Raw genomic sequence first — 15,000 nt, forward strand, 5'->3', positions numbered from 1 at the left:
TAGTAATATACTGAATGCAGAGTGTTTGCAATGCAATCCATCAGCGAAAAAGATGATCATACATATACCAAGGCACTTCCCCCAATTTTGAGGGGGTTAGCCTACATTAAACAAATGAAACAAAGAAGGGGACGTCACTTCTTTATGTTCCTCCCAGCCTGACAAGGGACTCAGCCGAGTTCGGCTGGTACTGCTAGGGTGGCAAAGCCCACCCTTCCACTTTATCCACCACAGATGAAGCTTCATTATGCAGAATCCCCTACTGCTGCTACCTCCGCGTTCATTCAAGGCAACGGAGGAAGCAGCAGCGCCTACCGGAACTGCGTCACAATCGCTCGTCATTCATTCCTATTTCTAACACGCTCTCTTGCTTCTCTCACATCTATCCTCCTATTACCCAGAGCTTCCTTCACTCCATCCATCCACCCAAACCTTGGCCTTCCTCTTCATTCTTTAGCAAACAGCCATTTTCCATTCTCTCAACATGGCCAAACCACTTCAACACATTCATATCCACTCTAACTGCTAACTCATTTCTTACACCAGTTCTTACCCTCACTACTTCGTTCCTAACCCTATCTACTCGAGATACACCAGCCATGCTCCTTAGACACTTCATCTCAAACACATTCAATTTCTGTCTCTCTGTCACTTTCATTCCCCACAACTCCGATCCATACATATCAGTTGGTACAATCACTTTCTCATACAGAACTCTTTACATTCATGCACAATACCCTCTTTTTTACTACCACCTTAACTGCCCCCAACACTTTGTATCCTTCATTCACTCTCTAATGTATATCTGTTTCCAATCCACCATTCGCTGCAACAACAGACCCCAAATACTTAAACTGATCCACCTCCTCAAGTAACTCTCCATTCAACATGACATTCAATCTCGCACCACCTTCCCTTTTCCTACATCTCATAACCTTACTCTTACCCACATTAAATCTCAACTTCCTTCTCTCACACACCCTTCCAAATTCTGTCACTAATCGGCCAAGCTTCTCTTCTACATATACAACCAGTACCGAATCATCTACAAACAACTGATTTACCTCCCATTCATGGTCATTCTCGTCTACCAGTTTCAATCCTCGTCCAAGCACCCGAGCATTCACCACTCTCACCACTCCATCAACATACAAGTTAAGCAACCACGGTGACATTACACATCCCTGTCTCAGTCCCACTCTCACTGGAAACCAATCGCTCACTTCATTTCCTATTCTAACATATGCTTTACTACATTTGTAGAAACTTTTCACTGCTTGCAACAACCTTCCACCAACTCCATATAACCTCATCACATTCCACATTACTTCCCTATCAACTCTATCATACACTTTCTCTAGATCCATAAACACAACATACACATCCTTACCTTTTGCTAAATATCTCTCGCAGATCTGGCTAACTGTAAAAATCTGATTCATACAACCCCTACCTCTTCTTAAACCCTCCTGTACTTCTAAGATTGCATTCTCTGTTTTATACTTAATCCTATTAATCTGTACTCTACCATACCCTTTTCCAAGTACACTTAACAAACTAATACCCCTTGAATTACAACACTCATGCACATCTCCTTTACCCTTGTATAGTGGTAAAATACATGTACAAACCCTATCTACTGGTACCATTGACAACACAAAACACATTAAACAATCTCACCAACCATTCAAGTACAGTCACACCCCCTTCCTTCAACATCTCAGCTCTCACACCATCCATACCAGATTCTTTTCCTACTCTCTTTTCATCTAGTGCTCTCCTCACTTCCTCTCTTGTAATCTCTCTCTCATTCTCATCTCCCATCACCGATACCTCAACACCTACAACAACAATTATATCTGGCTCCATATTATCCTTTAACATTCAGTAAACTTTCAAAATACTCCGCCCACATTTTCCTTGCCTCCTCTCCTTTTAACCACCTTCCATTTCCATCTTTCACTGTCTCTTCAATTCTTGAACCAGCCTTCCTTACTCTCGTCACTTCTTTCCAAAACTTCTTCTTATTCTCTTCATATGAATGAACCAATCCCTGACCCCACCTCAGGTCAGCTGCGCTTCTTGCCTCGTTTACCTTGCGCTTTACTTCCTCATTTTTCTCTCTATATCTTTCATATTTCTCTACACTATTACTCTGCAACCATTCTTCAAAAGCCATCTTTTTCTCTTTCACTTTTACCTTCACTCCTTTATTCCACCATCCACTACCCTTCCTCCTATTGCTTCCCAGAAACTTCTTGCCACACACATCACTTGCAATCCCAAAAATATTCTCTTTTACTAACTTCCACTCCACCTCTAAATTACCAGTTTCTCTTACTTTCACTTCATCATATGCCATTTTCAACTTTTCTTGATATTTACTTTTTACCCTCGGTTTTATTAGCTCTTCCGCCCTCACTAGCTCCCTTTTACATCCACCTACTCTATTCCCCTATTCTTTTGCTACAACTAATTTTCCTTCCACCAAAAAATGATCAGACATACCGTTAACCATACCCCTAAACATATGCATGTCTTTCAATCTTCCAAACATTCTTTTAGTTATCAACACATAATCCATTAACACCATTTCTACCACTCTTCCATTTGCCACTCTTACCCATGTATACTTGTTTATATCTTTCGTTTTGAAAAAGCTAGAACTTATCCCCATCTTTTGCTCAACTTACATATCTAACAGTCTCTCACCACTCTAATTTTTACCTGGTACGCCATACTTGCCAATTACAGCTTCTACCTCTCCAGCGCCCACTCTAGCATTTAAGTCACCCATGACAAATATATATTTCCTTCAATCCATTCCTTCTACACACCTAGTTAATTCATTCCTGAACTCGTTCCGCTCTTCTTCACTTTTCTCACAACCTGGCCCATACGCACTGACAAAAGCCCAACATTCCCTACCCAACCTGACCCTTGCCCACATTAACCTAGATGATATAGCCTTCCATTCCCCTACTTTATCTGTCATCCATTCACAAAGCAATAAAGCCACACCTTCTCTTGCTCTTCCCCTTTCAATCCCAGACACTCTACCAGACATTTCACCAAACATCACTTCACCTTTCCCTTTTATCTCTGTGTCACACAAAGCCAATATATCCATCCTTCTATTCCTAAACATACTTCCAATCTCACATCTTTTACTCGCTATCATACCACAGCCACGCACATTCTAACACCCAAAATCTAGAGTGCGGGGAGCAGTCACTCTTCCCCTAGCCCCACCTCTTTGATGTCTCACAGGAGAGGGGGTTCCCAGCCCCCTCGTCCCGTCCCTTTTAGTTGTCTCTTATGACAAGCAGGAATACGTTGAAGCTATCTTAATCATTTTTATGCCCCCGCAGCCACAGGGGCCATAATACTATTACACTTAATTCCAAAATAGGAAAAAATGGCTGTAGGTGGACGACATCAGGGAACTTTTGCGTATGTACTTGGAAGTTCGTAATTTGTTAAGAAAGCCAGCTAATGATTATACCACACATGCCCAGTAACTCATAATCAGTCTCCGAAGAGTAGACAATGAACTTCACGTTTAAATCAATCGATACGTAAGTTATTATTCCCAAGCTCCCAATAACTATATGGAGACAAATCCCAAACTAACCAGCACTCGTTCATTTCTTATAGCAAATTCCCGTTTCATTAAAAATTTGAGTATCAAATATTAACCATTATGTTTAATTGAAATATTATCCTTTTTACTCAAATGTATTCATTTATGAACTCAACAGAACCTATCCACTTAACAAAAAAGTTTGATAACCTTACAGTATTTAAAGCCTCCTGGCTAGTACAGTGGTAACGTGTATGCCTAGCATTCGCATAGCAGCAGAACAATCCCCGCCCAGTACTGTGAGTTTAATCTGTTTACTGGAGAGGCCACTGCTTTGGTAAGGCACCACAGGGGGGCGAGGGGATTGGGGTTGCCTGGCTGATGTTCTGGTGAGCATCTATTCCTGTGGAACTGGAACTGAAACCAGACACTTTTAACCTTTAACCTTTATTGTACTACTCTATGTTACAGGAAAATGTCTGGAGCTATCATACTGTGCATAGCCCTTCTGGTAGGTGGAATAAATACGCCTGCGGTTCTTGCAGTTATCAACAACATCTTGTACCATTCGGTTGGAGAAGTCACGGAAGGAATCTCGGACACTTTTGCTCTTTATGATGGAGTTCCTAAAATTAGGTGAGTCGGAATGGGTTTTGAGGTCCCTGCTTCCATGCGGGAGATTTAGCCTCTATTTTATTTTTTTTTATTTATTTATTTTTTTTTTTTGGTAAGGTTATCTTCTCAGAAGATGCAGTAGCTGAATCTCTCTAACGTTTTACCTCGACTTATTCTCTTCTTTATCACGCTTCTGATAAGATAAAAGGGAGAGTTAGTTTTCGAAATACATTGTGTTCTTTAGCTGGTGATTATCAATGAGATGCTTTATTTTTTTATTAAAATTGCGATGAAAAATACCAAGTGACTTTTCAAATAAATGCTAATCACTCAACGTACTTTGTTATGAGATGCATCGAGATTATCAACAATACTCTGGCTGAAATAATTTGACAGACCCTTCTTAGTACTTATTCTATTTACTAAGCTGCCATTATTTTATTTAATACATCTCTATAATTCAAAAAAAAATGATTAGATGAAAATAAATGTCTTCATATGCTTCTCCAGTATAATCTATATAATCACCAGGCATAATGTTACGGAAGAAATCCTTTTTATTACTTGTCCTTGTATATTATTGCTTCAAACACTTTCCCTTTTCTCGGCAGGTGTTTGGCCATTTGCTCAGAGAAGAAGTGCCCAATAGTGGCCTGGGGCGCAGGAAGTAGTGGCTCCGGGCACTGCCGTGTCCTTAGTGGAGCAGCCGTTTCCACGAACATTGCCATTACATTAAGTGCCACTGCAGGCACTCTGACCGTATACGTCCCGATCAGCTCGTCTCTCACCTTCGTCCAGAAACCCTACGCTTTACTCCTTCACATCGCAGGGTCATATTCTTGGTCGCAGATGAGGATCAATTGCAGAAATAAGGGAATTGGGCTGTACACCCCGATGTCCAGTTCAATAATAGGAGACTTGTTTGGCACATATGGCAATTTCTGGACTGGTAAGCAACAGATTTATCTTCTTTTCTATGCAGGCTCAGTGAACTCTCCAGAAATATTTTTGAGTTCAATAATTATTTTGTCATTTATTTCCACATTGGCTTAAGAATCCGGTTGAACTGCTGGTGGTTTAAAGTATTTTCATATATAATAATTTCCCTCAAATATTTTCATAAATGTTTCTCAATTTTCTTCAAATATATTTCATTGTAACCCAAAAAATTTCAAAGAGTAAACTATCAAGAAAATGCCAGATATTCTATTATATTGACTATAAATCCTTATAGTTTTATGTGACAGCTTTTCCTTTTGAAAATTTTCTGTGAGATACAGTATATATATATATATATATATATATATATATATATATATATATATATATATATATATATATATATATATATATATATATATATATATATATATATATATATATATGTGTGTGTGTCTATATATATATATATATATATATATATATATATATATGTAGATAGATAGATATATATATCTATCTATCTAAATATATATATATATATATAAATATATATATATATATATATATATATATATATATATATATATATATATATATAGAGATAGATATAGATATATATATATATATATATATATATATATATATATATATATATATATACATACAGTATATATATATATATATATATATATATATATATATATATATATATATATATATATATATAACGGATTTTGAGCGAAGCGAAAAATCTATTTTGGGGTGAGATAGCCATGACGTCCTGATGGAAGGTTCCTTTTTGGTAGCTTCCTTGGGTATATGACTACTAGGATATTCCCAGAGAATTGACCCACAGGTTATCACAGAATTCTTACTTCTGGAGCGAGTATCCTAAAGGTTTCCCTTTAAGACATCGTATATCAACAGGGGACGCATGTATTAACACGCCACATAGCTATCTGCACCCCATATAGAGTTAACACTTCGATATGGAGGGGCGGAGAATAACTGGGGAGCCGTTCCACAGTTACACTCGTCCGTGGCTACTTTTGGTACTCGAAACGTAAAGAAACGGGCGCCATTGCTAAATGACGTCACGTCCGTCCTCATCCTGATGCCAGCTGCTTGCTAATCTCCATGATACAGCAGGACAGGGCGGGACCTGAAAGGCTGGACTAGAATAGCAGGGAGGGTCCATCAGGACATCATGGCTATCTCACCCAAAAATTGATTTTTCGCTTCGCTCAAAATCCGCTTTTTGGGCTCAAGCCATGACGTCCTGATAGAAGAGTACCAGAGATTCAATGTATCGTGGTAGATTTCCCCTTATAGAGTAAGTGCCAAGGGCTTTGAATAAAGGTAAGCATTGTGACCTCGATAGAGGTTCCGTGGGGATGCAGCTTCCTGCCCCCCTGGCAGAGAAGTCCCAACGGTCCATACCAAAGTTCAAAGTGGTCATCGAAGGGCTACTCACCTTGCGGAGAGTACGTGAAGAACTCGGAGACAAGACAGAATGGTCGATATTCGTGTAGGAACATTCTCAACAATAGATAAGTGGTGGTTAGGCACTATATTTCATGGCTAGAGAACAGTCTGGTCTCGAAAATATGGCGCAAGTAAGTATTCAATTAGGAATATTACACAGCATAGGTGAGTATATAATACGGATAGAACCTATTATTCTTCTTATTTCAAGAGAAAGGGGATAATGAAACTATGACAACCATGTATTTCATAGTATGAATAGGAGCGGAGAGAGACGCACAAGTAATAAAATAGAAATTTTATTTCACAATTGCAGGATATAGTAACAATAAATGCAATAAAAGATGTAAAGTTAATTTACAAATAAATTATAATGTACATAGCAATGAGAAGACTTCGCTCTTGAATTTGAAAGAAAATTTCAAATTATTAGAAAGCACAAGTTCCATAGGAAAATCAGTCTTTAATAAGGAAAAAACACATCATGCTCTAGGCATGTGGCACTCATGTGGCGACTATGACATTTCACCTTGTAAAGAAAATTCTATGAGAAACACTAAGTGTCCATGAAATCACTACGTATCACACGAGGGTCAACATAGGCACCCGAAGAGTTAATGTCCCAAGTAACTCACTGTTCTATGCAGAGTTAACTGCAGGTTTCATAACACTACCTGCGGCTACCACGAAATGTTTGACTTCATGCACTTGCTTCGCGTAGTGCTTGAAGAAAACGCGCGAAGATTTCCATCCTGTGAAGCTCTTGAGGCTTTCGAAATCCATGCTCTGGAAAAAATTCAGAGACGACGCGACTTTTCTAGGATCGTGACCTGCGGGTGTACTGTCAGGATCCGCTCTGCGAATGAAGTAGGTGATTTTCGCTCTTAGTTGTTTCAGTGACAGGTCGCTACCCGATGTTTCTCCTTTGAAGAGTTGGCCTCCATCAAAGTCTGAAGTTCTCCAAAGATAGACCTTGAGGCTCTCTACCGGACATAGAGAGGCATCTTCTTTCAGGGGGCAGATTCTCCAAGGGCCCCATCTCTTGGTGGGTAGTTCATTTTTCGCGAGAAACGTCGGATCCGGGAAGAGGATAAGGTCTCCTGAGTCTGTATACAGGATATGACCCTCGTCTCTTGATAATGCTACTATTTCGCTGACTCGGGTTCCTGAGGCAAGAGCAAAAAGAAATTTAACTTTTTGAGTCAGATCCTTGAGAGGGCACAAATCGTTGTCCAAGTTGGAGGCAAAATGGAGCACCTTGTCCAGGGACCAGGAGATAGGTTTTGGCAGAGGTGCTGGGCGTAGACGAGCGCATGCCTTCGGCAGTTTATTGAAGATATCGTTGGACAGATCAATCTGGAAGGCGTACAGTAGTGGTCTAGTCAAGGCCGATTTGCAGGTAGAAAACGTGTTGGCTGCTAAGCCCTGTCCATGAAGGTGAATGAAGAAGGACATGCAAAAATCAATGGTGATTTCCGTAGGCTTTTTTGCCTTGACGAATGAGACCCACTTTCTCCAGGATGATTCGTATTGCCGTCGTGTGGATTCGGTCTTGTATTCCTCGAGGAAGTCTAGACTTTTCTTCGAGATCCCAAACCTTTTCTTCGCAGCTAGGGAGAGAAAATCATGAGATGAAGGTCCCTGACTTTCGATGATGAAGCAAAGACAGTCGACTTCTGTACTTGCTGGGAGAGAACTGGGCCCGGGAGAGGGATCAGCGTGGGCTGCAGCTCCAGAACCAGGGGGTACCAATTGCTCCTGGGCCACCTGGGAGTCACCAGGGCCGCTGTCCCTTTGAAGGTTCTCAGCTTGGAGAGGACTTTCAGCAGAAGGTTGGTGGGAGGGAACAGGTAGATCCTGGACCATCTGTTCCAATCCAGTGACATGGCGTCCACTGCTTCTGCCTTGAGGTCCTCGTACGGGGCCACATAACGAGGAAGTTGATTGTTGTCGCTCGTTGCGAAGAGATCGATCTGCAGTTCCTGGACTTGGTGAGAGATGAAGGAGAACGATCTTGCGTCTAGAGACCATTCCGACTCTATCGGGCTTGTCCGAGATAGAGCGTCCGCCGTCACGTTGCGGAATCCTTGTAGGTGAACTGCAGACAGGTGCCATTTCTTCTTCTCTGCCAGGCGGAAGATTGGGAGAAGCACCTGATTTATCTGGGGCGATCTCGAGCCCTGAGGATTGAGACATCGGACTACCACCGAGCTGTCCAGAGTCAGACGAATGTGGATCGAGGGAGGCGGAGAGAGTTTCTTCAGGGTGAGAAGGACCGCCATGGCCTCCAAGATGTTGATGTGAAACGTCTTGAATAGGGGAGACCATGTACCTTGAGCCTGTTGTTGGTGGGAGTGACCTCCCCAACCCTCCAGTGAAGCGTCCGTGTGGATGTTGAGTGATGGAGGTGGATGTTGAAGAGGAATGGACCTTTTCAGGGCCTTTGCTTCCGACCACGGCTTTAAGAGTAACCGTAGTCTGTTTGGGAGCCGTCTCTTGAGGTCTCTTCGAGCGATGGATGCAGAACGTCTCCAGACTCCCGCGGCATCCTTTAGCTGTGCACGCAACACTGGGTTTGTCACTGAGGCGAACTGTAGAGAGCCTAGAACTTGTTCCTGCTGACGTCTTGAGATCCGCTTGCATTTCAGCAGTTTTTTGACAAACCCCGCTATTTCTTTCCTTTTCTTCTGGGGAATGGAAAGGCGGTGTGACTGAAGATTCCACTGGATTCCTAACCATTGGAACTTCTGAGCTGGAGAGAGGCGAGATTTCTTGGTGTTTATCTTGAATCCCAGGTGTTCTAGAAACTGGGTGACCTTGTTGCAGGATCTTAGACAATCTTCGGGCGATGTCGCCCAGACCAGCCAGTCGTCGAGGTAGGCCATCACCTGGACGCCGCGGAGGCGGAGCTGTTGAACAATGGCGTCTGCCAGCTTTGTGAAGATCCCTGGGGCCACGTTGAGCCCGAAGGTCATGGCCCTGAAAGCGTAGCTTTTCCTTTGGAGTCGAAATCCTAGGTAGGAGGAAGCGTGGTGGTTCATTGGAACGTACCAGTAGGCATCCGCCAGGTCTATCGAGACCGTGTAGGAACCTTGAGGCAGAAGGGTCCGTATCTGTTTAAGAGTCAGCATCTTGAACTTGTTGTTCGCTATGAACTTGTTGAGGGGGGATAAGTCTAGAATGACTCTGAGTTTGTCGGAGTCCTTCTTGGGGACGCAAAACAGTCTCCCTTGGAACCTGGTTGACTTTATCCTCCTTATCACCTTCTTGTTCAAGAGTTCTAGGACATATTCTTCCAGGAGGGGGGTTGACTGTTGGAAGAATTGCTGGAAGGTTGGAAGTGGTTGAGTCCAGCTCCAGCCTAGACCCTTCTTGACGATGCTGTGCGCCCAGGGATCGAAGGTCCAACGATCCTGGAATTGGCGGAGTCTTCCTCCCACCGGAAGCACTTCATTGCTTCTGGATTCCCGAGGGTTTACTACCTCGGCCGCTAGCTCCCCTTCCTCCTCTGCCTCTGGAGGGACGGCGAGATGCATCTCTGCCTGCACCTCTGTTTGAGCCCCTACCTTCGGGACGAAAAGTAGTTGACTGCTGCTCAAATGCAGGGGTGAAGACCGGCGACTGTGACAAGACCGGTTGGGTGACCAATTGAAAGGTCTGTTGTGGCTGAGCTGCCACTTAGGGAGTAGCGGATCCCGGAAACTGCCGTCTCTGTTGACGTTGCTGGGGTTTTGGCTTTGTGGGTTTCCTCTTAGGTTGAGGGCCGTCGTCCTGAGAGGATTTCCTTTTCTTCGACATGCCCCATTTATGGAGAAGGTTCCTGTTCTCCGTGGCGGCCTTGTCGGTGATCTCTTTCACTAGGGAGGAGGGAAAGAGGTGTTTACCCCAGATGTTGGAGGAAATCAGCCTCCGGGGTTCGTGTCTCACTGTAGCACTTGAGAACACGAATTCACGACAGGCTCTACGAGCCTTCGTGAAGCTGTACAGATCCTTTACTACCGTTGCCAGATGTGTCTTGGCAAGGACCATGTAGTAGTCAGGGACCCTAGTGTCACTGGCATTGACTTCGAGCTGTACTTGGAGGGACATAGATGCGGCGAGCCTTTCCTTCGTATCATGTTCCCGACGAAGGAGATGATCGTTAAGTTTCGGGAGGTCCTCGTTAAACTGACGACCAGCGACGTCAGGCTCTAGTTTCCCCACCACGAAGGTTGACTGGACGTCTTTCCAGTGTCTAACATCAGGGGGAGTGGTCAGGGAGAAGGGCCTGCACTCCTTCTTCCACTGCCTTATGTACCCCAGTGAAGGCCTTTTCTAGAAAGGGGAAGGTCGCATCGTCTGGTGCGACGTAGGTCGGGTGCTTTTTGCTAAGCGCCGGCAGTTTAGAGCAGGTGAAGCCCCTACTTTTCACCGTGTTGGCTAACATAGCCTGGGCCTTCGGGAGATCAAACACGATAACCTCCTTTGGTTCGGTCTCTTCTGTAGAGGCGGGTTCGGACCTGAGTCGGACGTAACAGTCCGGGTAAGCCTCAAAGTTTGGGAAGAATTCCACTTCTTCCAGCGCGATCGAGCCGACCTTCTCGCTAATAAAGATCTTGCCCGTGGTAATCGGCATGTACTCGGCATACCTCCATGGGTTAGTATCCGAGCATGCAGGGAGGTCCTTAACCGAAATCCTTTTCGGTTGCTTCGAACTTCCGAGGTTGGACCTGAAGAACTCATGCGTCTCACGAAGTTTCTTATCCATGAGAGCTTCAAGCATCTTGAAGATCTCCTGAGTGTTGGATGGGGTAGGATCCGGGGTAGCAGATGTAGAAGGGAGTGATACATCCATCGATGTAGGAGTTGGTGCAGGGGTGGAAGCTGGAGCGACCTCATGCTCCGACTCAGGGTATTCCACCTGATCTTCCTCATAGTCGAGCTCGTCGCCCATGAGGTTCCTCTCCGTGGTCTCCGACACTTCCGACATACGTTCCACGTTGTCGGAGTCTAAACGGCACTCATGCATGGACTGACCCATGACCACATCCGGTTCCACCACTATCTGGACGGTGGGAATCTGATCACTAGGGACCACTGAGTCTTTTGATGCCTTCGGGAATAGCAAGGCCCTCAAATCTTCGGTGGCGAGATACGGTCCGGTGGCGTACTTCTGGAAGCCACGCACCCACTTGCGTAGCTTCTCTCGAGCAGTGTCCCTTACCTCCGCTGAAGGAGGATCGTTGAACGCTTCGACCAGACGACTCTTGCAGACTGTACAGTGCTGCGGGTCCCAGAATTTCAGGTCGCCTTTCTTATTGGAGCAGGGGGCGTGGGTCCGACACGCCGTGTGCCCGTAGAAGTGCGGGCGCTTCACTCCACAGAAGTTGTGGTCACACTTGATGTACTCCTCCTGTAAAAGAAAGAGATCATGAGTATACGGAAGTCATAAGAGTGACTTACATTACTCTAAAGTTAAATTTTAAGCAGTTAAACTTTCACTTAACATTAATTAATTTATAATATTGTGATGTTAAAGAGAGGAGCGGGAAAGGAAGTAGATAGACACATACTTGTGCATCCCGCCCAGCTGGTTACCGTAACCTTATCAATAGGCAATTTCGTTTGTGACCGAGAACACAAAAGCGGAAATCTTCATGGACCGCAATAGAAGGTAGAAGAAAATTCTAGCAGAGATTGCCTGCGAGGTATATCAAGGACTGAGACCACTCAGACCTTTAGAGTAAAGGGGGTAATAGAAGACCCCATATAGGATCGGGTTCCGGCAACCAGCTGCGCTAAGACACACACAGTATGCTGGAAACTTGTAATATGCAAGAAGACAGCACGGCCACTAATAGAAAGGTAAGACAATACCTATCCATCGGAGTAGCCAAGCTATCTGGTTGCAGTGTAGGGCTATCAGCATGTAGTCAATAGCTGGTAGAAGGGGTGCAAGTCCCTTGGTGCTTCCGGAGGGCGCCGGCAGACCGGCGGCACGCCGGAGGCCGCTCCAGCAGGGTTTATGGCATTAAGGAAGACACATAGAGAATTCAGGTATAATGCCAGCTTGGCGGCCTCCGGCACAGCGGCGGCACGCCGGCGGGAGGCGGGGGCTTCAGGTGACCAGTTCATAAGATAAGGCAGAATTGTATAGTATACCCAGACCGCCGGCAATCACTGCCGGCATGCCGGAGGCCAGCCCGAAGGGCGGACAACCGAAACTAGGTAATGGAAGGGTGGGCCATCGGCTGAACGCCGACGGAAGGCGGCTGCCCTCCGGCACACGGAAGGCTGTCGACTTAGGGGAGGGAGGGTATCTCAGGAATGTGTCACCAAGAGAAGGGCGGTATCGCCGGCAGTAGAGGCGGCAAGGGACCGGCACCAGGATAGGTAGAGAGACAGAAGGAGGGATTGGAGGGGTAAGATCACATACCCCTCTGGCATCCCTCCTGAGTGAGTGTACCCATGATAGGAGTAGGTCCTATCACCCAATGGCAGGGGGCCGGCAGTCGGCCGGGTGCCAGTGTAACCCAAGGGAGGGTTAGGGTACACCCAAGAGGGGGGGGGGAACCCCTGTGGACAAGTCGCTTCCAGTGGCTAACCCCATAGGACGCTATGAAGGGTATATGTACCAGAGCGGCCTGCTCAACAGGAGGTCAAGATAGCCCTATCGCTCCACCCGAAGGAGGAGTTGTAGGACTAGGGACAGATGTGTATAGGCTACCCTATGTATAGGCTAGACTATGCCAAGGGATAGGTGGGGAGGGAGAAGAAGAGGGGTCTTCCATAGGGGAGGCTCTGTACAAAAATGGCCACCAAGGAAGGGAGGACGCTCCCTAGCCTAGGGTAGGTAACCTGAATGAGAGTGGTGCACGGGTACCGTCTCAAACTAAAATAGTACAGAACTAGCGCCCCCCCCCCCCCCCCCCCGAGGCCTAACCTAGATAAGGAGTGTTAAACCCCAAGCTAGGTAGGCTGAAAGACACATCGCAAGTTGCATGGAAGGTTAAGTAACCTAACCGAAGCAACTGAGGAAGGACAGGCCGTTCCTCTTTCTCGAACACAACCCTAAGGGGGGATCATTACCTTAGGGAGGACAGAGAAGCGATAAATACTCTGACACGGACTTGATCCCCCTATATAGCAGGGGGAGCATGGCCACACAGAGGGAATGCCCGAAGTCAGGGGATGAAGGGAGCATATAGGGGTCCTACATTTAGGTTAGGTTAGAAAGGCACACAATCAAACCGATCCCCTATATGGTCACTGAAGGCGAAAAACACTTGCATCACAGTAAACAGTATGATAAATAATGCCACTATCTTCATAACTTAACCTAGGATCACTGGAATATATCATGCATGAACACTGGTGCTAGGCAATCTGGCCTAGGGGCTAAGCTAGCAATCTAGTATGGGGTAAGGCGATGACCGGATAAAAGAGCGTCAAAACACGATATAGGAAGTTCCTAGCTATGAAGACTAAATAACTAACAGTATCAATTAGTTAAGAGGCCGGAATAAGCTGTTCAGACTAGCTAAATAAGGCATGCAAGAGAACAGCGACGCCATAAAATGGCGTGTCCGGTAGCAGCACAGCTCCGCCAGAAAACATGAAATATCTCGAAAAGTATAAGTTACTTTACGGTCAGAGCTTATTTAAACAATACTGGGACCTGGTACTCAACTTTCCAGAAGAAGGCGAGGCTGAAGGTAGCGACATTACGAAGATGCAAGCCGATAAAAAAGCACAAGGGTAAATCCGTCTAAGCAAGGCAGCTACTAGCAGAAGGATGAGGACGGACGTGACGTCATTTAGCAATGGTGCCCGTTTGTTTACGTTTCGAGTACCAAAAGTAGCCACGGACGAGTGTAAATGTGGAACGGCTCCCCAGTTATTCTCCGCCCCTCCATATCGAAGTGTTAACTCTATATGGGGTGCAGATAGCTATGTGGCGTGTTAATACATGCGTCCCCTATTGATATACGATGTCTTAAAGGGAAACCTTGAGGATACTCGCTCCAGAAGTAAGAATTATGTGATAGCCTGTGGTTTAATTCTCTGGGAATATCCTAGTAGTCATATACCCGAGGGAGCTACCAAAAAGGAACCTTCCATCAGGACGTCATGGCTTGAGCCCAAAAATATATATATAAATCTATATATATATATATATATATATATATATATATATATATATATATATATATATATATATATATATCTATCTATCTATATATATATATACTGTATGTATATATATATATATATATATATATATATATATATATATATATATATATATATATATCTATATCTATCTCTATATATATATATATATATATATATATATATATATATAGATAGATAGATATATATATCTATCTATCTAC

At 44.5% G+C, this 15,000-nt stretch overlaps 1 protein-coding gene across 1 annotated transcript in view; it reads left to right on the forward strand.

Annotated features, from left to right (window-relative positions):
- The first annotated feature begins 3,549 nt into the window (after positions 1-3,549).
- LOC137656286 (uncharacterized) overlaps positions 3,550-15,000 on the forward strand; it is a 12,699-nt gene continuing 1,248 nt past the window's right edge. Inside the window, exons 1-4 of the mRNA XM_068390458.1 lie at positions 3,550-3,578; positions 4,055-4,219; positions 4,810-5,147; positions 8,318-8,457. Of these exons, the coding sequence (XP_068246559.1) occupies positions 3,550-3,578; positions 4,055-4,219; positions 4,810-5,147; positions 8,318-8,457 (672 nt within the window). The remainder of the gene's footprint in view (positions 3,579-4,054; positions 4,220-4,809; positions 5,148-8,317; positions 8,458-15,000) is intronic.

This window comes from Palaemon carinicauda, chromosome 17 (genome assembly GCF_036898095.1).
Source record: "Palaemon carinicauda isolate YSFRI2023 chromosome 17, ASM3689809v2, whole genome shotgun sequence".
Lineage (NCBI taxonomy): Eukaryota > Metazoa > Arthropoda > Malacostraca > Decapoda > Palaemonidae > Palaemon > Palaemon carinicauda.